We start from the raw sequence: 24,582 nt of genomic DNA, 5'->3' as shown, positions 1-24,582 counted from the left end.
ATACTTAAACTATTTCTACTTCAAGTAAAACATCAATAGTCCTGCCATACTACTGGGTATTACACACGGCCAGACTGCAATGTCAGATGCTACCACCGTACTAGCAATAACACACACTTGGCATCCCGGAACGACGGAATTACTTAACTCCGCCATTGTGATGGCCTCAGGGCTAGCGGCATCGCCAGCTCACCCTTCATGCATGCATAACCAGGATACTACTATCCGTGTCTGCATTGCATGTTTGCTTCAAGTTCTATTGCTTTCTGTTGTCAATTGCACCCAGTGCACACCGTTTGTCATTAGATTGGTAGATATAGCGAGGATTCCCCCGATTCCATACATCCCATCATGTTCCTCCATCATCACCATTTGAAGCACAATGGCCAACCCAACCAAACAATCCGCCTTTGTCAGCCCTCTTCTAGCTCTTCCCCCTGAGCTTCGTTTTCATATTTACCGCTATACTTTCACTCCAAACGAAGCTGAGTATCCAGATTTGGAGGGGTCACTCCCCTCCCATATTCTCAGGCCACTCCGCACATGCCGACAGATCTACCAGGAAGCCAAATTTTTGGCTTTCTCATGCGTGTCGTGGACTGAGCATAACTAAGGATGGGTGAAAATGGCGGATCGTCGCTACAATCGGAACCCCAATCGGACCCCCAAAATGCTCTCGGCCATCAAATCAGTCACTTTCTGCTCTCACATGGATCATGGGGGCCGAGAGGAGCATGATTGGCTGTTTTCCCTTCCTGATTATCCATTTGACAAGCTTGGACTTCATAATATCGAGGAACTGATTCTTTGGCCCACGGGGCATGATGAAACCTGGAAAAAATTGAAACCTCGAGAAGATGCCGTAGGGGGCCCTGATTCTCCCGTCGAAATAACATTTGCTGCATTTGCAAGGGCTTTAGTGGCTATCATTCGGCGAAGAAAGGCACTGAATAAAATCATTGTCCATTGTAGACAATTTATCCTCAGGAAGGATCTTCCAACATTGCGCAAGGAATTTAGATCGGAATTCGCTGCGCCATCTTTTCAGAACTGGAGTTGTGAAGACCTGGAGGTTTCATTTCGCGACAACTACTACAATTGGGCTCAGTGTTGGTATATTATTGCTGTCGAGCCTGATCGCTGGAGGCTAGTTTATGAGGGTCCTGATGACTGGGAGCGGTCGGTGACGTTGGAATTCAGGATCTCAGATGAATGGGAGGCACACTATGCCAAATATGCGGTTGACTCTCCTCCACTTAGGGAAAGGCAGCACGCCTTTTTGGAAAGGATGTTAAGTCCCGGTCTTCTGGAGACTTTAAGGAATCCTTTCAGCAGCGCAGGCTGAGGTTGGACAGGGAGAAGATGGACCAGACGAGAATGGTCATGATGACGATGACCCAAATGGAAACGACCAAGATGTTGCCTTAGAGACAATGGATGAGGAGGACTTCGACAGCCTGAGTGAGGGCGAGACTATGCCAACCCGGGCCCCTACTCCAGAACCGGAATAGGTGACAATTCATCAATGATGGCGGCTGGTATTGCAGGGGCTGTGGAGGGTGAACGGTAACTAAGATAGCAATAGTTAAGCCTTCTCCATACATACAGGATATGAGAATAACGCCACTTTGCCACCAGAAACGCTCCTCTGAACCCTGTAGAGGCACTTTGGATCCAAACCGTCCCCGTCGTAGTGGGGATGTGCGTTTACTACTACTAGTACTAGTAGTATTTCAAGTTGTTGTGATGTGAGAGAACTCGAAATAACCCTCAGTCTGCCTTCGGGCTATCCAAGGAACCAAGCTGATTTCTAATCAACTTGGTACTAATGCTGTATATATGCTAATATAGCGTCATGTTTTAATCTCTTCGGACACTTGAAAACTTGAACCCTTTTGGTAGAAAAACTTGCCCGTCCTGGCGATCAATTTAACTTGCGGGCAGACCAGAATATATGATGGCGGGTCTATATATACTAAAGCTTGGAATGCATGCCCATGTGGGATTTGAACTTGAATGTGCCCAGGCGATGTCTGCCCAGGTGGTCATGAAAACTTTGAAACCTGAACCTTCAAGTTCAAGTTGGAACCGCACGGGACTTGGAGGTAATTGATCTCGGACCTAGGCACTAATCGATGGCGTATTTGATTTTCCTATTCTTGGACAATAAAAAAGTATAAATCTAGATGTCAACGACATAGCGTGTTTCATATCCGAAATGTTGAGATTCACCCACGGCCTCAGGCAGCGAGATCGCCACGTCACCCTTCTGTCTCTGAATAGCCTCGTTCTCTTCCTCTCTCTTATTTGACCACCACTTCCATTTCTTTCGCCCCTTCGCGTATCCAGTAGCAGAAGGCCTTTGATCAGCACCGCTTTTTGGAGAAAAAATGAGACGAGAAAACCATAGTGAGCTGCGCGAATATCGAAAAGTCCGATCGGAAACGATCTCTTCGACTGTTAGCCAACATACATGCTAGCAGGAACCTCATTCGGAGAGAACAGAGCCATAACGCGTTAATGCAATGTTACATTGTGGAATGATCGTAATCCTGGCGCCGATAGCGTGATTGAAATATGGCCAGTTTAGTTCCAATGGCCGTTCTCCACTTACTTCTCGGTGGAAGAACACAAGCTTTTGAGTATTGCGACATCTGCGCTTGGGATTTGCTTGACAGTGACGGCAGCTATAATAGCTAGTCGGCTGGTCGGGATTTATTTTGCTTTCGAAAATTTCCGAAGCGTTGTTGTTTCGTGCCCTTTCACTTCATGATGGGTATGTATTAACTATCGCCAACCCCTTGAGTGGAGACTCCACGGGAAAACAAGTCCGCTAACGGGCAGGATCATTCTTAATTTCTAGCAGCGCCACACGCGGACGAGTCGAACGGCAAAGTGACCATCGATATTATCTCCAAGGAGTCAGAAAAAGTGCAGACGGCAGCGCAGGAAATAGACTCAGACAAAATAGACTCAGACACCGAGAAGCCTCTTCCAACGGAGGAAGAAAACGAAATCCTACGTAAGGTTGCCGATAACCTGCCATGGGTATCCTTCTCGCTTTGTCTTGTTGAGTTTGCAGAGCGTGCGTCTTATTATGGCGCTAAAACTGTGTACGCCAACTTTATCGAGTACCCGCTTCCAGAAGGTATATTCAATCTCTACAATCTCCAGTCTCTGCTATGCCATAGTACCAAGATCTGTTTTAATAAAAAGCTATTTTGTAGGTGGCAATGGTGCTGGGGCTCCTCCACGAGGCACGCAGAAGACTGCAGGCGCCCTAGGCATGGGCTTGCAAGCCAGCAGTGGCTTGACTCTGCTATTTGTCTTCTTGGCCTATGTGATTCCCATCTTCGGTGGATGGTGGGCGGATGTTTACGTCGGACGTTACAAAGCTATCTTCGTCGGAGTCGTTCTGTGCGGTATAGCTCATATCATTCAGTTGGTCGGTGTTATCCCATCCGTTCTACAGAAAGGACAGTCAAACGCTGCTCCGCCATTCATTCTCGGTCTTTTGATCCTAGCATTCGGAGCCGGTATATTCAAGCCCAATGTGTCTCCTCTCATCTTGGATCAGAACAAGAACAAAAAGCCTTTCGTACGGACGCTAAAGTCTGGAGAAAGGGTGATTGTTGACCCGGAAGCAACTACAAACAGGATTATGCTTCTTTTCTACGGCTTCGTGAATATCGGTGCTTTCTATATGCTCGCCACAACATATGCAGAGAAATATGTGGGATATTGGCTGTCGTTTCTATTATCCGCCATCGTTTATTTTCTGCTGCCAGTTCTACTGTTGATGGTCTATAAGAGATTGCATAAGGAGCCTCCTAGTGGAGGAAAGGAGCTCACTGAGGCATTTAAAATTACCGCAAGAGCACTTCGCGGCAGCAAATTCAGAATTTGGCGAAAAGACTTTTGGGATTCCGCAAAGCCTTCTAAGCTTGAAAGTCAAGGTATCAGCGTACCTTGGACAGACAAGACTGTTGCAAAGGTCGCGACAACTCTTCAAGCATGCGATATTTTTATCTACTTTCCAATTTGGTATATGAACGACGGAGGTCTCGGCTCTGTCCAGTCAAACCAAGGCGGATCGATGGTAACAAACGGAGCTCCCAATGACGTCTTGAACAACTTCAACGCCTTGACTATCATTGTCACGATTCCTCTTCTAACATACGTGATATACCCAACCCTACGCCGCTACAAGATGACCCCAGGCCCGATTACTCGAATCACCTTTGGCTTCTTCCTAGCCACACTTTCCGGTATCGCCGGAACATTAACGCAGTGGAAGGTTTACGAGCTCTCACCTTGTGGATATCAAGCCTCCACCTGCGATGAGGTGGCACCGATCAGTATTTGGTGGCAGCTTGCTACTACTATCCTGGCTGCGCTAAGTGAGTGTTTCGCGGCTGTGACTGCGTATGAGGTTGCCTATGCACGGTCGCCGAAGAGCATGAAGAGTTTGGTCGTGGCTGTTTTCCTTTTCATGAATGCTTTGAGTAGCGCCCTTGGAGAAATCCTTATCCCAGTGACGAAAGATCCATACCTCCTATGGCTCTGGGGTGCCCCTGCAGTGGCTCTAGCGGTTCAGTCCATCATCTTCTGGTTCAGGTTCAAACATTTGAATCATGAAACATTCAACGCGGGGGACGAACTTGATGAGGAAGATGAGCAGGAGCAGGAGCAGGCGCAGAAGGCTGCGCTGAGGGTTTAGATTACCGATGTAACTAGTTAAAACCAGACAACTAGATCAGAGTATCTTCAATCGCAGCTTTCACAGTGACAAATAACAACTTGAATAACAATAATAATTTAGAAATCGACTAAATCACCTGCATCTATCTTTCCTCGCGCGATGATAAACCAGGGGAAAAATTGAAAAAGACGAAAGTCGATATTTCTGCATTCCTTATATACATTATATTTACATACATGTGCGCTTGCAATCATACTGACTGGCTCCAAGAACGGAAGCTTGGGCATGTGTGTACATCCATGGGTATTGCCTGAAAGAAACAGCATACTAAACTACCACTAGTATATGCGTATTCATATCAAACCCACCCTCATGCGCTTACTCGATAGGAGCATAGAAGCTCAACTTGTGGTGGGGGTCATACTTGTGCTTGAGTCCACGCAGGCGCTTTTGACGCCAGTGTTCGCTACCGTAGATCTGCTGCGATGTCTCCGAGCCATAGGCATAGTTGATGTAGGCGCGGAAGTCATCGCGACCGGTCGCCGCAGAGAGGATGTTGCGAAGCTGATTGCCAAGATCAGCAGCCTTGCGCTCCAGGGCCTGGCCAGCCGGGGCGTAGTTGATCATTGGAGCGGCAAGGAGGTTTTCCGAGCGGAAAGCAAAAGCAGTGGAGTCGACGGGGATGGCGTGAACGCCCTCGGCAGAGTAGCCCTCGAACATGAAGATGGAGTTGTTGAAGGGAGAGGAGCCGCTGACAGCAGGAGCATAGATATCCCAGGCCTTCTTCTGAGCGGGAACGTTGTATTGTTCCAGATAGATGGGGAAGCGAGGGTTGGCGAAGCCGAGTTTCTGGCAGGGAGGGGAGTCGACGGCGATGCTGGTCCAGTTTGCGAGGTCCTTGTATGTGCCTGCTTGGGGATTGATAGAGATAGGTCCGATATCGTGGAAGGCCTTGGTGTAAGTGGACTCGACAGCCTTGACTCCTTCCTGAATAATATAGAAGACGATGACAGGGCTGTTGGGGTCAGAGCCGTCGTTCATCCAGTAAGACCAGTTGATGACACCGGCGGGTTGAGTGCCGTCTTTGACGAGGTAGTCATTGGCAGCTTGGTAAACAGCCTCGACCTTGTCGCCACTGAATGTGATAGTTTCAATGGCCCAGTCAGTATGCTCGATATCGTAGATCTTAGAGGTGACCGAGGTAACAATGCCAAAATTGTGGCCTGCGCCTTTCATTGCCCACCACAGCTCAGAGTCGGCATCGATGGTGGTAAAAGTGCCATCAGCAAGTACAACATTCATCGAGACAAACTGATCAGCGACAAGTCCGTGGTGGCCCTGAAGCCAGCCATGTCCACCACCGAGTGCAGGCCCCAGATAGCTGACACACTCGCAGGTTCCAGTAACGGTCTGCTTTCCAGCTGCCCACAGATCATCGGTGATTTGCTTGGACATGACTCCACCGCCAATTGTGGCTGTCTTGCCATCGTCGTTAACTTTAACACTGCGCAGCTTGCTTAGAGAGATGCCAATTCCGTGATTCATTTTACCCAAGGAAACAAGGGCCCCGTGAACCCCATTGTAGGCGAGAAATGGGACGTTCTTCTTGTTGGCATATTTGACCTTGATTGAAATCAAAGTTAGTGTACGATCATGTTGTCCAAATCACTTTTCATCGAAGAAAGATTAGGCGGGAGATGAATGAGGGAACTTACAGTCTCGGCAACGTCATTCTCTGTCCCAGGGACGACAACCACATTCACCTTGGGTTCCTCGAGAACAGACCAGCGGGTGGTGACATTCTCGAAGCCACTGGAGCCAGGGTAATAGACCTCGGCAGTGCGGGAAAGGCTTTTGGCAAAAGCCTTCATATCAACATCCCCGCTAGGACATTTTCCCTGCACAGAGCTACCCACCACAGTGGAAGCCAAAGCAGCAATGGCAGTGATCAACCTGAGGGAGAACATTTTTCCAATGCTTAACCAGAGAGATTGTCGAGCTCTCCAGAAAATCAAGTATATGAACGACAAAAAGAAAAAAAAAAAAAAAGGGAACCCAAGACTGCCAAGGTGGGGTCACCCCCTGCGTATCTTCCAACCTTCGAGGAGAAAAAACGACTAGGCTGCTCTAAATCCCATTGAGGTGCAAGGTCCGAAACAACTAAAATTTCTTGTGTGCAGACCTTGAGTGCATCGGAGTAACTAACCCTATGAACAACACCACTCTCAGTACAATTTATTCAAGATCCCCACTTGAGCGCCGACCGCGTGTGCATCATCGTCCGAGATCCGACCCAGAGATACAACTTGGGCGGTTTTGGACCCCCAGTATGTGGGGCGATTCGGGGCGATTTGGGGGCCGAGGGGCCCTTGGGAACCACAGCCCCTTCTAATTATGAATATTCATCCATTAGGAATGCAGAGCTTAGTCGATCCACCCTACCAGAAAGCTAGGCGCAATCGGACCCCTGTAGTTGCATCGTTCCCAAGAATGCACAGATTATAGTGCCGCCTCTCCGGATGCCGGTACTATAATCTGAACCAGCAGGTTGGGAATTAAATCTACTCTTTCGCAATAGCAATGATTAACACTAGCCATCCGTGCACTTCCGAGATCCATTGCTGTAAATTTGAATTATTACGAGTAATAAGGGGGAAGCCTCCCAGACTTCTCTTACTAGGTGTAATGTATAACTAGTCAGTTCAATTATGAATTTTGTAATCTACACATAGCACACTCTGTAGGGAGTACATGGAAAAAGTATTGAAAGACTAAGAATGCATTATTTTACACATATGTATATACGGAGTAGAAGTCGTGAATTCGGATTGCCGAGCACAGATGGGGTTCTACACAATTCAGCCGATCCGATTATGATTGATGGATAACGATCAGGTTATGCTGAAACGAACTCATTTTCTAACTTAATTGATCACGATAAGTGGTTCCAGTCTTCGGCCGTAGGTTTCGGTCAATTAATATATGGAGATTACCATGTGGAGTGTCCATAAAATCGGCCCCAAAGGTGAAACCTTGGAACACCTGGGCACAATACTACATGATCGAGAAGGTGTGGGGCGTACCCACTTACCAGAGACGCCTTCTCGCGCTGGTCTACTTCGTCGGTTAGTCCGATTGAATCCTTCGGGTAGCTGAAAAATGGGTACTCTGCACGTAGTGCTCAAATCGCTGATTAGAGTTCTTGAAATGTGAGAACCACAGGTTCCAACCATGTGGTTTTGGGGGCCCCCCGGGGCCGGAGTTTAGGGCAAGGATATTATTCTTTATTCAACAGTCTGGCCATGTACTTTTTGCATATGCCTTTAATCGCTTTTCTAGAAAAGCAAGATCGTTGAACGCTCGAAATCTCCCGGATGAGAGAAACGCTACGAAGGAGAGGGAGAACAAGCAGTGCATCCTCTATACTATCGATAAACTTCCTCGCGGATATCCTCTCTCGCTGATCCTTCTCCACCAAACCTACCGTGCAGATCATGGTCTTTGCTTTATGGGTGCGGGATGCCGCCGCTGAGGCTGCAAGGAAGACAAATATTGAGCTATGGACTTTATACGGAATTGGTGTCGCTTTCACGATCCTCAGAACATATTCTCGAGTTAGAGCTGTGGGCTTGAGAAATCTGCGACTGGATGATTATTTGATATGGATTGGAATTGTGTGTGCTGCTCAAAACTACTGGTGGCTGCGTGCGCCTACTAATACTATGATACAGATATTCTATACAGCACAGACGGCTCTGGCATATAATGTCGGCGCAGTAGCCAACGGCCTCGCAAATAATAGCATGACGGATGCACAGCGGACTGCGCTATCACCGAGCAGCTCGGAATATTCCGCCAGGTATATCCCCATTGAAAAGGCAATAAATACGCGATGAGGGCCATTGACTAATATTCCAACTAGAGTGATTGGTTCCAAGATCCAAATCGCAGGATGGAGCACATATGTAGCGTTGATCAACTCTCTGAAGTTATCAATGCTGGCTTTCTATCTTCGCCTTATGGTATGTGTTCCGGCGATGCTAATTAAGGACTCGGATCGGAATAGATGGCTAAGAATGATATTACAGGAAGGACTCGGCCGTCGATACCAGCTTCCCATATATATCGGCCTTGGCCTCATTACGGCGAGCTTCATCGCCAGCATAGTCGCAATTCTTGCATCATGCAGACCATTCCACAAAAACTGGCAGATCAATCCTGATCCCGGCAGTCAGTCTTGTCCCCCCGCTTATCTCAGACCTTGAGATTTCATAGATCATACCATCATTCTTACTCTGATTCTTCTCTCCAGATGTATGCCAGCCAGCAATTTCCAAACCCGTCATCGCCGTGACCTTCGCCGCCAACCTCCTTACAGACCCATACCTGATTTTCATCCCAATTCCTATGCTCTGGAAATCCAGTCTAAAGCTCATCAAGAAGGTCGCGACAACCATCGTCCTCAGCGCTGGTATATTCATTCTTGTCTGCGCAACACTCAAGAGTGTCTTCCTACTAGTGGTTAGTGCCACCCATTACAAATCGAATACACCCATGGATACCCAGCTGACATGATGTTTACTTACTAGGATCCCGAGAACGGTGCTACTGTTGCCAATGAATGGGGTACTCGCGAAACCTTCGTCGCAGTTATCACAACCAACCTTCCAATGGTCTTCCACCTATTCCGCACATGGCTCACAAAGGTGTTTGGCAGCAAGTTCGGGTCGTCTCATAAGACAAATTACAAGACACCCTCGGCCTCCGGCGGGTTGCATACTGTCAGCGGTCGTGGAAACTTCGCTAGCCGCAAGGGCCGTTCAGACATGGATCCTATCACGATTGGTATGACATTCACTGAGAGTGAGGAACGGATGATGGAGGATGAGATCAAGATGCAGAATATCCGTCACAATGTTACACATATCCAGTCAACCGATAACGGGACTTCTTCTTCAAACGGCATCATGGTCTCGAATCAGATTGATGTTACGAATGAGTCTGTTAGTCGGACGAGTGATGGAGCGCGAAGTGTTCGGGAAGTATGGTAGCGGTGACTCATAATATAAATATAGACGTTTACGATTTTGAATTGCAATTTGCCTTATACCCAATTATTTTAACTGATACCGGAACTCAGCCACTGTGTGGCACCAACCACCATGCCTTCAAGTTGAGAACAATTCAATCTCTTGTCGTAACCTCCACCTTAACGACTTTCTGCTCAGAAAGCTCGCCATGCTCCAACCTCGTGATTTCAGCGCCAATGCCGGAGTACACGTATTTATCAAGTTGCCAGGTGGGGACATTGTTTTGAAACATCTCATCCAACTCTTCCAGCGATCTTCGGCGGGTCTCCGGTACGCAGATCCATACATTCTCCTGTTGCTGTCGTGAATGGCAGCACCAGCCGAGATATTTTGGAATATACAGTCATGCCTGGTGAGAAGATCATCTTGGATGCAACTACTTCTTGTGACCCGGATAGCGATGATTTCCTCTTCAAGTGGTGGCAATATTTGGAGCCAAGCTCAAGCCTCAACACTCCAAAGCGGGATGTGCTTGTTTTGAAGATGGATGCAATTGATACATCTAGGCTTTCTATCCAGATACCCAACACCGAAGCTGTGCGAAAGCCGGGAAGGGGTGTTCATACATTCGATGACAAGCACTTGCACATTATTCTAGAGGTATCAGATGGAGATATTGTCGCTTATCGGCGGATAATATTAACCATCAAAGGGAAGATTGCGTTGGAAGAAAATGACTCTGACCATGACGAATTGTGAATTAAATCAACTTTAAAAAGGGTTGAATGCGTCTGCAAATACCTTCTAGTAGTACCTACAAGTAGGCACGAGTACCTATGCGGTAGCATTTGGTCCACCCATCCAAGCACCAGTGTCATTACCATCGTATTTAAGCCACTGTTCCCAAAGCACTCTATGCCCAGTATGGAATACTTAGTATTTGAAACTCGTATAAGAATCTAACATCTAGTAACAATCATCATCCTTCACAACTTGAACCTTGGGACTTGGAAATTATTTAGAATGACTACTAGCACTACCCATGGATATATCTTCCAATTTTTCAACTTGAAGGTTCATAGAAAACCGGATCAACTGATCTTGGCCCTGGATCACAAGCAATTTGTAGATTATACTAGCCATTCCAGTCTTGTGAGCCTTTGGAATGATCTACTTTATCATACCAGCTCTCATAAACCGTCTTCTTCATTAACATGTGATTGGGTCACGGCATAACCACTCTCACGGAGCCCCTGGGAATGACTAGGTCACAAAGGCAGTACCTATGCCTATTCAAATGAAGTATTAGATCACTAGAATCCTAGTGTTGATGACATATGACCTTTTCTGTGAGATTTGAGTAGTGCAGTTTACCTTCTGCCGGGTGATATACCCTTGCGGGTGCCATATGCAAGTCGGGAAACCGTTTTACCGGCCTCGGCATGAAATCGTAACCTCGGGGGCCCGGGCCCACTAGAATTCCGATAGAAGGACGTAATTGGAACTAAATTTCACGGAATTTATAAAGAAGAGAGATTCGCATGATCTCCCAGCTTCCAAGCTTCTAAGCTTCCCCACAATCCATCCCCGGGGTCATCACATGCATGTCAGTGCCATCCACAATTAGTGGACCCTTAGATCTACTCCAGACTGGAACTGAAGAATCAAGATCAGCTCTCTCTACGCAACAGTACCAAGAAATACATACTCCCTACTCCTCTCCACACACATGCAAACATGTCTATCTCAAAATGGATTGGCGTTGCTAAATCAGACAAAAAGGACCTATGCTGGTCTAAGGAGAAAACGTTTTAATACAGATTACAGGTGTAGTCGGCACTCCAGAGCTCTACTCTACAGCAGCAGCTCCAGCGGGTTCTCCACCACCTTCTTCAGCTCCTTGATCCACTCACCACCGACGGCACCGTCCACAACCTTGTGGTCGAAGCTACCAGTGACGATGATCTGGTCGTCCCACTCGGTGACGGTACCCTCCTCGGTCTCAACGGGAACGGCAACCTTGCGGATGGTGCCGACGGCCAGGATACCGGCCTGAGGGGGGGTTGATAACAGCAGTGAAGCGCTCGACGGCGGCGTTCATGCCCATGTTGCTGATGGTGAAAGTACCACCCTGGTACTCCTCGGGCTTGAGCTTGTTGTCACGAGCACGCTTGCCAAGGTCACGGACCTGGTTGGAGATGCTGGACAGACCGAGACCCTGGACGTTCCGGACGACGGGAGTGATCAGGCCGGTAGGAGTGGAGACGGCGACACTGATGTCGGCGGTCTTGTGCTGGCGGATGACAGTCTGGCCGTCGACCTCAATCCAGCTGGAGTTGACCTGGGGCACCTTCAACAGGGCGGCGGCGCAGGCCTTGACCAGGAAGTCGTTGACGGAGAGCTTGTACTTGCCATCGGCGGAGGCGTTCAGAGCCTGGCGGAGCTTGAGGAGCTTGCTGACCGAGAGGGTGGTGGAGACGAAGTAGTGGGGGTTCTCGGCCATGGACTGCTTGAGGCGGTTGGCGATGACCTTGCGCATGGAGGAGGCGGGGACGTCCTCGTAGCTGGCAGCAGCAGGGGCAGCGGAGCCCTGGTACTTCTCAACATCCTCCTTGGTGATCTGACCACCACGACCGGTACCCTTCAGAGCCTTGACGGGGACACCCTTCTCGAGGGCGAGGGCCTTGGCAGCAGGGCTGATGGAAGCCTCACGGTCCAAGCTAGGCTGGAGCTTGTCACCCGAAGTCTCGGGCTCGATAGCGGCGGGCTCCGCGGCCGGGGCCGGGGTAGGCTCAGCGCTCTTGGGCTCCTCCTTCTTCTCGGCGGCAGGGGCAGCCTTGTCACCACCGGCATCAGCCAGGGTGAACTCCTCGAAAGCGGCGACGTCAGTGCCCTCCTCAACCAGAACGGCAATGGGCTATAAGTCGCGAAAAAGAGCATTGTTAGCAGAGGAATGAGGTTGCGGAAATTCGCAAGTCCGCGGGGAAGCTCGGGAAATTTCTTACCGAACCGACGGCGATATCCTTCTCACCGGAATCCTTCAGGACCTTGGCAAGGACACCCTCATCTTGGAACTCGAAGTCCATCTGCGCCTTATCGGTCTCAATCTCAACGAGGACATCACCAGGCTGGAGGCCGTCACCGGCCTTCTTCTGCCAAACGCCGATGTTTCCCGCGGTCATTGTTGGGGACAGCGCGGGCATGCTGATGATGGTGTGGGAAGGGAAGGCTGTAGACGAGAATGCGAGTTAGAGAGAATGGTCCTCATTGTTGCGGTTGTAGGAGAGTAGTTCGGATATTGAAATTCTGTTTGTTGGGGGATGCATACTCTTAGAGGCATAGTAGCGGGAAAGCGCGGAGAGGCTGGGCAATTGGTTCCTGCGCGTAGAATAATTGTTAGCAATGGATTAATTGAGGTGTATAGAGAGGATTAGAGCGCGTACTGGATGACTTCCTGGAACTTGTAGGAGACCTGGGGGCGGCGCATCGAGGCAGCACCTCGAGCCATCATGGCCGGGGTGCGCATCCGAACGGCGGCAGCAACCATATTGAGCGATGGAGGAGTAAGAATGAAGAAAGGAGAATATAAAGAACCCTCAATGCGATAACGCAAAAGAGAGAGAGACCGGCGCTGGGGAAGACGTGGAGGGGCCGGAGATGGAGGAGTTGGGGGGAGGAAGATGGGCTTGTCTTGGTGAACTTTTCTGTTGAGCTGCCAGTTTTCCTTAGGTAAGGTGGTTTTTGCTCCGATTCCTCCCTTTTGCCTTTTGGGAGGGAAGCACACTTTACCGCCTTAAGGGGGTTCGGTGAGCGGCCCCGTCCGGGTCAGGTGACGACAGTCAGGTGACTGCGGTCAGGTACTGTGGTCAGGTATGGTCAGGTGACTAGGTGGTGGTCGGCATGCACGTGACTAAGAGGAATATCACGTGATTATGTGTCCACAGTCACCTTTGTCAGGTGCCTGTCAGGTGACCGCTTACATCAGGACAGATACCGCATACATCGGCGATGCTTCGGGATGCCCCAAGTAATTCCACGTTGTACGCTACTTCCACCACTCTCCCCCCCCCCCCCCCCCACAACCTCCAACCTCTCCTTGCCTTCGCATGTGCTGAGCCAATTCACCCCGCCCGCGACCATGGCGGACGTCGACCCCGGCTCCGAGCCGAACCCTCAAATTAATCTCCCTCACACCTCCGACTCCCCCGATGAGAAGACCCCAGTGGAAAGCAGCACCGAGGCTCAAACCACTCCCCGGGTAACGGACGACAATCCCGCTTCACCGGATGAAATCGAGTTATCCGGCCCCGTCGAGGAATCCAATCAACCTCAAGAACCCTTCGAATCCTCCCAGGGTCAACCCGAGGAGGAAAACAAACAAAAGAATGGTGATGACGACCATTCAGGCACCAACATTGTGGAGGAGCAGGTCCAGCTCGAGCAACAGGAACAAGACAATGACGAACAGGATAAACCAGATGTGCCCCCCCAAGGATACCGACAATGCCCCCGATTCCGCCAATTCCACCAACTTCCCAGAGCTAAAGACGGAGCCAATGCCAGAAATTCAAGAACCCGTCCCCGAAGACAACGCGCCCCCCGTGGAACCTCGATTGCGATCCGACTCTCGCTCGACCACCCATACCTTCATGACCTCCAAAGGTGGCACGGTCAGCTCCGCTGTCTTCATTATCACAGCCCTGGATGCCATTGGTGCCTCGCGGGAGGCTCGGAAGAGCAAGGAGCTCGAGGACGCCGTGCAGGTGGCTCTGGCCAGTGTCAAGCAGGAAGGCCAGCAACCAATTGACCCGGAACTGATCTTCCGTCCATTGCACATGGCTAGCAAGACCCTCAGTGTCCCCTTGCAGGTCACCGCACTCGACTGTATCGGCAAGCTGATCACCTACTCCTATTTCGCCTTCCCCTCCGCCGAGTCCGAAAACGAGTCCACTCCGGAACAGCCTCCCCTGATCGAGCGCGCCATCGATGCGATCTGCGATTGCTTTGAGAACGAGGCTACTCCAAATGAGATCCAGCAACAGATCATCAAATCACTCCTGGCGGCGGTGCTGAACGACAAGATCGTGGTTCACGGAGCTGGTCTCCTCAAAGCCGTCCGCCAAATATATAACATTTTCATCTACTCGAAATCCACTCAGAACCAGCAGATCGCTCAGGGATCACTGACTCAGATGGTCAGTACCGTACTCGACCGAGTTCGCATCCGCCTCGACCTGAAGGAACTGCGGACCCGCGAGGTCGAGAAGACTGCCTCCAACAGCCTTGACGCCCCGGCTAGCGACCAGGGCCAATTGTCCGAAACCGCATCTGTCTCTGTCTCCGTGGCAGACCAATCCGTCACAGATCAACCGGTCACCAAGGAGCCTGGCGAGAAGCTCACCCTGCAGAGCTTCGAGTCGCCCAAGGAAGTCACCTCGGTCAATGATAATGCGCCGACAATGGTCACACGGGCCAAGCGTTCCAACACTCGGTCATTGTCCGGAATCCCCGAAGAGCGGGACGACGATAGCTCCGCCGAGGATGAAGTGGATGAGATTTACGTCAAGGACGCATTCCTGGTCTTCCGTGCACTGTGCAAGCTGAGCCACAAGGTTCTGAGCCACGATCAGCAACAAGACATCAAGTCACAAAACATGCGGTCCAAGCTACTCTCCCTGCACCTCGTCCACTATCTCATCAACAACCACACCAACACCTTCACCTCTCCCCTCGCAGCCATCAAGAACAGCTCGACTAACCCAGACGCCATGACTCTGCTCCAGGCGGTTCGTCCTCATCTCTGCCTGAGCCTGAGTCGCAACGGTGCCAGCTCGGTACCCCACGTATTCAAGGTCTGCTGTGAGATCTTCTGGTTGATGATCAAGCACATGCGAGTCATGATGAAGAAGGAGCTAGAAGTGTTTCTGAAAGAGATCTACTTGGCCATTCTGGAGAGGAAGGCTGCCCCAGCTTTCCAAAAGCAATATTTCATGGAGGTCTTAGAACGACTTGGAAGCGATGCCCGAGCCCTAGTTGAGATCTATCTAAATTACGATTGTGACCGCACTGCTCTCGAGAACATTTTCCAGAACCTTGTCGAGCAGCTATCCCGATACTGCAGTGTGCCGGTTGTCACCTCCGCCCCACAACAGCAGGCCTTCCAGGATCACCACGTCAAGATGTCTAGTGTTGGAGTAGAATGGCACCAGCGGGGAACTCTACCTCCGTCTCTCACATCGGCGAACATCATGCCGAGCCCTCAACCCCCTATTCCCACCATCCCATCCGATTATGTCCTGAAGCACCAAGCCCTGGAGAGTCTTGTGGAGATGCTACGCTCCTTGGACAACTGGGCCGCTCAGCGCCCGGAAGAACAAAGCCTACAGACTGCCGCGCCCTCCAAGTCTATGGATAACTCGCGTGAATCCCTGGATACCAATGTCCTCTTTTCTCCGCGTCCAGAGACTGTCGAATCGGGAACCGGGCGGTCTACCCCCTTGCCAGAGGACGATCCTAACCAGATCGAAAAGGTGAAGCAGCGAAAGATCGCCATGATGAACGCTATTCAGCAATTCAACTTCAAAGCGAAGCGCGGAATCAAGCTGATGCTCTCGGAGGGTTTCATTCGCTCGGATTCGCCGGAGGACATTGCCACTTTCCTGCTGCGCAATGACCGTCTCGACAAAGCCATGCTGGGAGAGTACCTCGGTGAAGGTGACGCCGAAAACATCGCCATCATGCATGCGTTTGTTGACCAGATGGAATTCACTAAACGCCGCTTTGTCGACTCTTTGCGAGGATTCCTGCAACACTTCCGTCTTCCTGGCGAAGCTCAAAAGATCGATCGTTTCATGCTGAAATTCGCTGAGCGCTATACCACCCAAAACCCTACTGCATTCGCCAATGCCGATACCGCCTATGTGCTATCGTACTCCGTGATCTTGCTGAACACGGATCTGCATAGTTCGAAGATGAAGGGCCCGCGGATGAGCAAGGAGGACTTCATCAAGAACAACCGAGGCATTGATGACAACCAAGATTTGCAGCCCGAATACCTTATTGGAATCTACGACGAGATTGCCAGTAACGAGATTGTCCTCGACACAGAACGAGAACATGCGGCCAATGTCGGTATTCAAACTTCCGCCCCTGCTGGCCTAGCGACTCGTGCAGGTCAGGTGTTTGCCACCGTAGGACGAGATATCCAGGGCGAGAAGTATGCACAGGCTTCCGAGGAAATGGCCAACAAGACGGAGCAACTGTATCGCTCTCTTATCCGGGCTCAGCGCAAGACTGCCGTCAAGGATGCACTCTCCCGTTTCATTCCTGCCACATCAGAACGCCACGTTGGCTCAATGTTCAATGTTACCTGGATGTCCTTTTTGTCCGGTCTTTCGGCCCCGATGCAAGATACCCAAAACATTGAAGTAATTCGTCTGTGCATGGAGGGCCTGAAGCTGGCTATCAGGATCAGTTGTGCTTTTGATCTGGAAACCCCGCGGGTGGCGTTCGTCACGGCTCTGGCCAAATTCACCAACCTTGGAAATGTTCGCGAGATGATGGCCAAGAATGTCGAAGCCTTGAAGGCACTCCTTGACGTCGCCTACACCGAGGGCAACCACCTCCGCAGCTCATGGCGCGAGATTCTTACCTGCGTCAGTCAGCTGGATCGTTTGCAATTGTTGAGCGATGGTGTCGATGAGGGCTCACTGCCTGATGTATCACGGGCGCCAACCTCTGATTCCGCCTCTCGCAAGTCTATGCAGAGCACACGCCGACCTCGTCCGCGCTCCGTTGGTGGGCCTACAGCTTTCCGCGTGGAAATTGCCAAGGAGAGTCGATCAGCGGACATGGTTCGCGGCGTGGATCGTATCTTCACTAATACCGCAAACCTATCTCATGAGGCAATTATCGACTTTGTCCGTGCTCTGAGCGAGGTTAGCTGGAAAGAGATCCAGTCTTCTGGACACAGCGAGTCGCCCCGGACATACAGTTTGCAGAAGTTGGTTGAGATCAGTTACTACAACATGACTCGTGTTAGGATTGAATGGTCTAAGATCTGGGAGGTGTTGGGTCAGCATTTTAATCAAGTTGGCTGTCACTCCAATACAACTGTTGTCTTCTTCGCTTTGGACTCACTGCGACAATTGTCGATGCGTTTTATGGAGATTGGCGAGTTGCCCGGTTTCAAGTTCCAGAAGGACTTCTTGAAGCCGTTTGAGCATGTCATGGCAAACAGTACTACTGCTGCTGTCAAGGATATGATTCTGCGGTGCTTGATTCAGATGATCCAGGCCCGTGGTGACAATATCCGCTCTGGATGGAAGACCATGTTTGGTGTTTTCACCGTGGCAGCCCGAGAACCTTATGGTTTGTCCCTCTTTCTACCCTCGTTTCTGTTTTAAAGGCGCAATTGCTAACAACCGCATAGAGGGAATTGTGAACATGGCTTTCGACCATGTCACCCAAATCTATAATACCCGCTTCGGCATTGTGATCACCCAGGGCGCGTTTCCCGACCTGATTGTGTGCTTGACCGAATTTTCCAAGAACTCCAAATTCCAGAAGAAGTCCCTGCAAGCCATTGAAACACTAAAGTCGACTGTCGCCAAGATGCTGCGAACTCCAGAGTGTCCGCTCTCCCACCGTGGCGATGATGTCCGGAACTTCCAGGAGGAGGGTACCAACCTTGCCAAGCAACTCACTCGCCAATCGAAGGAGGAGCAATTCTGGTATCCCATCCTGATTGCATTCCAGGATGTGCTCATGACTGGTGATGATCTCGAAGTCCGTTCCCGGGCCTTGACCTACCTCTTTGATACGCTGATCCGCCACGGCGGAGATTTCCCACGCGATTTCTGGGATGTTCTGTGGCGCCAGCTTCTCTGCCCGATCTTTGTGGTCCTGCAATCCAAGTCAGAAATGTCCAAGGTTCCCAATCATGAAGATCTTTCAGTCTGGCTGTCTACCACCATGATCCAGGCTCTGCGGAACATGATCACTCTTTTCACGCACTACTTTGATGCACTGGAGTACATGCTGAGTCGATTCCTCGAGTTGTTGACCCTGTGCATTTGCCAGGAAAACGACACGATCGCGCGCATTGGCAGTAACTGCTTGCAGCAGCTGATTTTGCAGAACGTGGCCAAGTTCCGCGAAGAGCACTGGTCTCAAATCGTCGGGGCGTTTGTTGAGCTCTTCAGCAAGACCACGGCGTATGATTTGTTCACTGCCGCAGCCTCCATGTCGAAGATCACCGATACGTCTAGCATCAATGGGGACCTCACCAACCAAGCATCCGATGCCTCGGCCCCTTCAGAGGACCTGCCCGATGCCATGCAGCCTAATGGATCGCAGAGCACGGCATCTCTCCAAGAAACCGGCGATCCCCCAGTCCAAAGCGAAGCCCGTGCCGAACTCGAAGACTACCGTCCCGCAACTGATTCTTCGCAACAACCCGCTGCTGTAACGGCGGCGCGTCGGCGCTTCTTCAACCGTATCATCACCAACTGTGTTCTGCAACTACTGATGATCGAAACGGTGCACGAGCTGTTCTCCAACGATACGGTCTACGCACAGATCCCGAGCCCGGAGCTACTGCGATTGATGGGCCTGCTCAAAAAGAGTTACCAGTTTGCCAAGAAGTTCAACGAGGATAAGGACCTACGCATGCAACTCTGGCGTCAAGGCTTCATGAAGCAGCCACCGAACCTGTTGAAGCAGGAGAGCGGTAGTGCCGCGACCTACGTGCATATTCTCTTCCGGATGTATCACGATGAGCGAGCAGAGCGCCAAAGCAGTCGCGCGGAAACCGAGGCTGCACTAATCCCGTGAGTTCTCCCTATTACCTACCACCAGTAGTCGCACATTATTCCCTTTTCCCAATCATGTACTAATATTTTTGACAGGCTCTGCGCCGATATCATCCGCAGCTTCGTCCGCCTGGATGAAGAGACCCAAAACCGCAACATCATCGCCTGGCGACCAGTTGTCGTCGACGTGATCGACGGGTACAACAGTTTCCCGCAGGAGGGCTTTGACAAGTACGTTGAGACGTTCTACCCAATCGCGGTGGAGCTCCTGAGTCGGGATCTGAGCCCGGAGATTCGCGTTTCCCTCCAAGGATTGTTACGGCGAATCGGCGAGGTCCGACTCGGAGTTGCGCCGCCGAACCCGCTGGATGCGCCGATCAGTCCGCGGAGTTCGGTGTCACAAAAGATGCGTCGGGAATCTCAATGAGTTAGCCAATAGTGGACTGGCTAGACTCTAGTATTGGCCAATGTCTTTTCTACATTTTTTTTTCCCGTTACTCTCTTCCTTTTTGTTTGTCCTTGTTTCTTTCTGCGATATACTACCTTTCGCCCGGCATTGTGATTTACGGGTGATTCTGGCGTTTGAGTGTACGTGAACTCTTCATTGATTAGCATCTGTTTGGTTCAATAGAGATGCATAGCTGTATTGATAAGAATCAGTCTACGTTCGAGTCTCCGAGTCGTTGTACTAGATGTACTAGATGTACTAATATGATCCACGTGGAGATATCGTATGCTCCTTATTCATTCGGGTATCGCTATATTCCATTCTATACTATGTATTCCATTCATCTATTTGTCTATTCATTAATTTTCATACTCTCCAACCGCACCTGTTCCAAAGGCGGCACATCCCCCTCAGCATAATGCGTCAACAAGGCTGCCATATCCTCCTCCGTCATCTTCACCAAATCATCCAGTTCCCACTCCTCACAAACCGCGGACATCCACTTCATCCTCTTCGCCCCCTCCTTCGCATCCGGCGCCACCGCCCTCAACATCTTCCTCAACGAGCCCACATTCTCAATAGCCGCCCCCATATTCTCCGGCAGGGCATCCGCAATTTTCCTCCTAACAATAGCCGCCAATCTCGGCCCATTCCCATTCGTACTAACCATGACCTGGAGCGGCCCATCGCGATGAATACTGCCAAAATAAAAGTCACACTCGGGGGGGCACATCGGCGATATTAGCAGGGATGCGCCGCTCCTTGCACAATTTCCAGACTTGGGTTGAGGCTTCGGGATCATCAATTGCGCAGAGGACCATGTCTGCATTGTCGAGGTCAGATGGTTCAAAGGTGCGATCGATGTGGGTGACTTGGTTTTCGGCGATGCGGTAGGATACTTCGGGGTTTAGACCGGTTGTTGGACTGACGACTGTTACTTTTGCGTCGGCGTTTAGGGCGTGGAGGATTCGGCCTGCTGCGACCTGTGAAGATATTGGCGTTAGTGGGCGTATATGGTGTAGATATATATACATCCAGGGTAGGTAGCTTACCTCGCCGCCGCCGACGACTAATACATGCTTGGACTTGACTTGCCAAGCGACGATCAGTGAGCCGCCGCCTTGGACCGGGGGGTAGGACATGATAGAGAGATATAGAAAAGGTGGAAGTAGAAGGAGAAGCAGAAGGAGAAGCAGAAGGAGAAGTAGAGGTGTAGTTAAAGGGGAGAAGAGGCGAAGAAGAAAGGAAGGAGCAGATTGGATTGGATTGAATTGAATTGAATCTGAGGAAGGTGCGACTGATGCTCTGCTGTGAAGGAAGGAACGTGGGGCTACGGCGGGTCGCACCTGCCTCGTTGGCACTTTGTGGCTCCTGCTTTTTTTCTTTTCTTTTTCTTCCTCCGCCATTCTTCTCTTTTCTTCTTCTTCTCCTCCCCCCAAACTCTTCTTTCTTTTCTCCCCCCTCTCCCCTCCCTCATCCAACCATCTTTCGAGATGCGCGGCGTGCAAATCTTCTCGGGCACGTCGCATCCAGGCCTCGCAGATACCATCTGTGAGCGCCTGGGTACTTCCCCCGCCAAAGCCGATCTGGGAAAGTTTGCCAACGGCGAGACCAGCGTCAATATCAACACCTCCGTCCGAAATCAGGATGTGTATATCGTTCAGAGTGGCAGTAGCAAGATCAATGACAGCGTCATGGAGCTTCTCATCATGATCTCCGCTTGCAAGGGTGGTTCCGCAAAGTCTATCACTGCGGTCATGCCGTATGCTCTGTCTTCCATCATGTCTCGTCTCCCTGTATGATGCTGACCCCATGATGAGATACTTTCCTTATTCCCGTCAATCTAAGAAGAAGAGCCACCGCGGTGCCATCACCGCCCGCATGTTGGCCAACTTGCTCTCCATCGCCGGTGTCGACCATGTCATCACCATGGACCTGCACGTACGTCTACGTCCCCGTTCCTCGTTACCTGCTTTACCTGCTTTTCCCCGATTGGATGAAGTGATGTGATGGGGTCAATTGAGTGAATTGTTGGATTTTTTGGATTTTTGAACTCATCGTTGACCGGTGTTTTTCTCCTTTCCCTACAGGCATCCCAGATGCAAGGTTTCTTCGGAAAGCCCGTGGACAACCTCTTTGCGGAACCTTTCATCGCCCGCTGGATCCGCATGAATGTGGCCGGTTGGCGCGATGCCGTCGTCGTCAGCAAAAACGCCGGTGGCACCAAGCGCGTCACCTCGCTGGCCGACACCCTCAAGCTCAATTTTGGTATTGTGACCACCGACCGCAGGCGGCCCAAGGTTCCCGTCAATACCATGTCGGATAGCACCGTCTTCTTTGATGCGGTCGAGGATGATCGGCTCCCCCGGGATCAGCAACCGTTTGACCTGCATCTGCACAGTGCACAGGCCACCCCACCGATTCCCGAAGAGACTGACGTCTTCACTTCTCCCTCCACGCTGCTGCGCCCGGATACACCCTCTGCGGCTCGGAGACCATCCGAGTTAGAGGCTGCGCATGATTATACCGATGTGCGAGTGCGCGATGTTATCACCGGTCGCCTGGTACAGGGCCAGCTCGTCGATGATGATTATCGCCCTGGGTCAAAGTCCGAGTCCGGGGGGACCACCCCCGGCGCCACTCCTAGCGGCAACATGGATACCGAGGTCGTTCCAGATGCCATGGTTAGCTCCATGATCTCCAATAGTTCCTCCTCGGCCCGCCCCGATCACGCTCTTGGTGGCTCCTTCGATGCCGCCGAGTCGGACGACGAGGCCAGTGTTCCCGGATCCGACCACGAGCGAACCATTACCTTGGTTGGCGAGGTTCGTAACCGCCCAGTCTTCATTGTGGATGACATGATCGACAAGAGCGGCTCGTGGATCGCTGCCGCAGAGACGGTCGTGAAGCGCGGTGGTGCCAGTAAGGTCTACTGCATTGCCACCCATGGCCTATTCACGGCGGAATCGATTGACCAGATGGAGGCGTGTCCCTCCATCGACCATATCGTCGTTACAAATACCTTCCCGATCTCGCCGGCGATGGTTCGCCGGTCGAAGAAGTTGATTGTTATTGATGTGTCGACCCTCCTTGCGGAGAGTATCCGACGACACCACTATGGTGAAAGGTGAGTACCCCATTGCCCATGTGGTAGTGAACCATTCTGACTGATTTTCTAGTGTCTCGGCTCTCTTCCACCTTAACGACTGATGAGATGTGTTGATGATGGCTGTGACGAATATCCCATGGGCGGCGTTGGCAGACTCCGATATCTGCATTTTCTACATGATATGATACCTATGAAGACGTTAAATCGTTCTACATTGTAGCTTTTTTCCATCCTTCCTTTCTTCTCTTTCCATTTTCTTTATCTTCCTCTTTTCCCTCCCCTCACCAACGATGCAGTCCACTCTGGGTTCTGCAGGAGTATCTCGTGACCCACGAGGTATTCTTAACGGAGCGTTGGCAGAAAAAAATACCGAGTCGGCCCGTCTTCCAGTTTTGGGGATTTACCTTGGTATTTCCTAGGAGCTGGCGGGCGACCGACTCGACGCGTTACGAAGGCACCGGCTTCTGTGGGTTCGTCCCATGCCTTTGGCCGTGGAACCGGTGCAAGAGAACATCTCGAACATTCCGTCTACCAGTCTCAGTCTCAGTCTTGACTGGAATGTATGGTTGGGAAGACTTGACTCGACCTCAACTGAACTGAACTTGGACTTGGTCGGGTCTTCGTAGTGATTGCTAGCAAACTAGTCGATATATCAATTCAGTGGCAATTCATTCCACCGCATTTTCTTCGCTTCCGTCAATTGACCTCCGTACCTCCCGTGTGATCCTGAAATCACGATTCCCTACGACCCGATGATCATGATCAACAAGCCAACACAAGCACAAGCCTATCCGCATGACCCAATGCGGTACAACGTTGAGCTCATGTTTGACATCATGCCCGTCAAACGGTCTGCGGCCCGCCGTCCAGTAGTCCGAGGCAAGCGAGGGAAGTTCACTGGCAGTTCTTGCGGTCTGACATCAGTGGGTTCAATTGCAGAGCTGCGCGGACAGCTGAAGGAGACATCTGGCCACAACCCTAGCTGAGGTGAGGTGAGACGAGGCGAGGTGGATATCATCAGCAGTTTGACTTGGTTTGCCTCTCTCGCCCATCTCAGCGCACGCGATCAATCCCGATATACAATAGCGGTCTGTTTCACACGGAAATCGAAAGCACGACGGGGCAAATGTATTGGGTCTTCGCTGAGCGGCTCGACTGGGTGGCTGGACCGGTTTCGAATGCGCCGGGGTTCTAGGTATACCGGTTGTCGGGAGATTCTCGTAGGTACCCGGGTTCTTCAAAGGGGATTATTTTTACCTTTTTGTTATTGTTTTCACTTGGTATTCAAGTCGTTTTACTTGTCTTCTTATCTCGCAATGCATTGTGCGACGTCGTTTGTACGACCTCGGAGCGGGTGTCCCAGTTCCAACCCTGTTTAAGCATACCGCTACTTTACTTCGACAACTTCGGTGCGACGGGTCTACTAGTACATGTTCCAAGGTTTGTATCCTACGTATACAAACAATATATTGTAAGTATAC

The 24,582-nt window shown here is 50.8% G+C and overlaps 11 protein-coding genes across 11 annotated transcripts; 7 read left to right on the top strand and 4 right to left on the bottom strand.

Moving 5' to 3' along the window:
• Positions 1-625: 625 nt before the first annotated feature.
• Positions 626-1,345, top strand: N7481_006797 (uncharacterized protein; the record flags this gene model as incomplete). Its single annotated transcript, XM_057266016.1, has 1 exon — positions 626-1,345. The coding sequence occupies one exon, from the start codon at positions 626-628 to the stop codon at positions 1,343-1,345; it is 720 nt and encodes a 239-aa protein (XP_057123736.1).
• An 837-nt stretch (positions 1,346-2,182) lies between these two features.
• Positions 2,183-2,511, bottom strand: N7481_006796 (uncharacterized protein; the record flags this gene model as incomplete). Its single annotated transcript, XM_057266015.1, has 2 exons — positions 2,183-2,375; positions 2,474-2,511. The coding sequence occupies 2 exons, from the start codon at positions 2,509-2,511 to the stop codon at positions 2,183-2,185; spliced, it is 231 nt and encodes a 76-aa protein (XP_057123735.1).
• Positions 2,512-2,772: 261 nt separating this feature from the next.
• N7481_006795 (putative MFS peptide transporter) lies at positions 2,773-4,720 on the top strand (the record flags this gene model as incomplete). The annotated part of the gene is made up of 3 exons (XM_057266014.1): positions 2,773-2,776; positions 2,867-3,148; positions 3,228-4,720. The coding sequence occupies 3 exons, from the start codon at positions 2,773-2,775 to the stop codon at positions 4,718-4,720; spliced, it is 1,779 nt and encodes a 592-aa protein (XP_057123734.1).
• A 360-nt stretch (positions 4,721-5,080) lies between these two features.
• On the bottom strand, positions 5,081-6,669 carry N7481_006794 (putative FAD-dependent oxygenase; the record flags this gene model as incomplete). Its single annotated transcript, XM_057266013.1, has 2 exons — positions 5,081-6,325; positions 6,418-6,669. The coding sequence occupies 2 exons, from the start codon at positions 6,667-6,669 to the stop codon at positions 5,081-5,083; spliced, it is 1,497 nt and encodes a 498-aa protein (XP_057123733.1).
• Positions 6,670-8,196: 1,527 nt separating this feature from the next.
• On the top strand, positions 8,197-9,753 carry N7481_006793 (uncharacterized protein; the record flags this gene model as incomplete). The annotated part of the gene is made up of 5 exons (XM_057266012.1): positions 8,197-8,561; positions 8,625-8,724; positions 8,791-8,932; positions 9,015-9,223; positions 9,292-9,753. The coding sequence occupies 5 exons, from the start codon at positions 8,197-8,199 to the stop codon at positions 9,751-9,753; spliced, it is 1,278 nt and encodes a 425-aa protein (XP_057123732.1).
• Positions 9,754-10,137: 384 nt separating this feature from the next.
• Positions 10,138-10,491, top strand: N7481_006792 (DUF1593-domain-containing protein; the record flags this gene model as incomplete). Its single annotated transcript, XM_057266011.1, has 1 exon — positions 10,138-10,491. One exon carries the CDS (start codon positions 10,138-10,140, stop codon positions 10,489-10,491), a length of 354 nt encoding a protein of 117 aa, XP_057123731.1.
• Positions 10,492-11,586: 1,095 nt separating this feature from the next.
• N7481_006791 (putative pyruvate dehydrogenase complex, dihydrolipoamide acetyltransferase component) lies at positions 11,587-13,279 on the bottom strand (the record flags this gene model as incomplete). The annotated part of the gene is given in 5 exon segments (XM_057266010.1): positions 11,587-11,784; positions 11,804-12,649; positions 12,738-12,961; positions 13,061-13,110; positions 13,176-13,279. The coding sequence occupies 5 exon segments, from the start codon at positions 13,277-13,279 to the stop codon at positions 11,587-11,589; spliced, it is 1,422 nt and encodes a 473-aa protein (XP_057123730.1).
• Positions 13,280-13,870: 591 nt separating this feature from the next.
• On the top strand, positions 13,871-19,971 carry N7481_006790 (Arf family guanine nucleotide exchange factor SEC7; the record flags this gene model as incomplete). Its single annotated transcript, XM_057266009.1, has 4 exons — positions 13,871-14,161; positions 14,211-18,102; positions 18,164-19,562; positions 19,641-19,971. 4 exons carry the CDS (start codon positions 13,871-13,873, stop codon positions 19,969-19,971), a joined length of 5,913 nt encoding a protein of 1,970 aa, XP_057123729.1.
• Positions 19,972-20,344: 373 nt separating this feature from the next.
• N7481_006789 (bifunctional precorrin-2 dehydrogenase/sirohydrochlorin ferrochelatase MET8) lies at positions 20,345-21,134 on the bottom strand (the record flags this gene model as incomplete). Its single annotated transcript, XM_057266008.1, has 3 exons — positions 20,345-20,665; positions 20,712-20,975; positions 21,045-21,134. 3 exons carry the CDS (start codon positions 21,132-21,134, stop codon positions 20,345-20,347), a joined length of 675 nt encoding a protein of 224 aa, XP_057123728.1.
• A 351-nt stretch (positions 21,135-21,485) lies between these two features.
• Positions 21,486-23,202, top strand: N7481_006788 (ribose phosphate diphosphokinase subunit PRS1; the record flags this gene model as incomplete). The annotated part of the gene is made up of 4 exons (XM_057266007.1): positions 21,486-21,754; positions 21,813-21,933; positions 22,083-23,119; positions 23,172-23,202. The coding sequence occupies 4 exons, from the start codon at positions 21,486-21,488 to the stop codon at positions 23,200-23,202; spliced, it is 1,458 nt and encodes a 485-aa protein (XP_057123727.1).
• A 657-nt stretch (positions 23,203-23,859) lies between these two features.
• On the top strand, positions 23,860-24,087 carry N7481_006787 (uncharacterized protein; the record flags this gene model as incomplete). The annotated part of the gene is made up of 1 exon (XM_057266006.1): positions 23,860-24,087. One exon carries the CDS (start codon positions 23,860-23,862, stop codon positions 24,085-24,087), a length of 228 nt encoding a protein of 75 aa, XP_057123726.1.
• Between the last annotated feature and the right edge of the window lie 495 nt (positions 24,088-24,582).

The sequence above is a fragment of the Penicillium waksmanii genome (assembly GCF_028829765.1).
Source record: "Penicillium waksmanii strain IBT 27052 chromosome Unknown utg000005l:1.0-5232799.0:1.0-5237142.0, whole genome shotgun sequence".
In the NCBI taxonomy this organism is placed as follows: Eukaryota; Fungi; Ascomycota; class Eurotiomycetes; order Eurotiales; family Aspergillaceae; genus Penicillium; species Penicillium waksmanii.
This window is presented reverse-complemented; position numbering and strand designations above follow the sequence as displayed.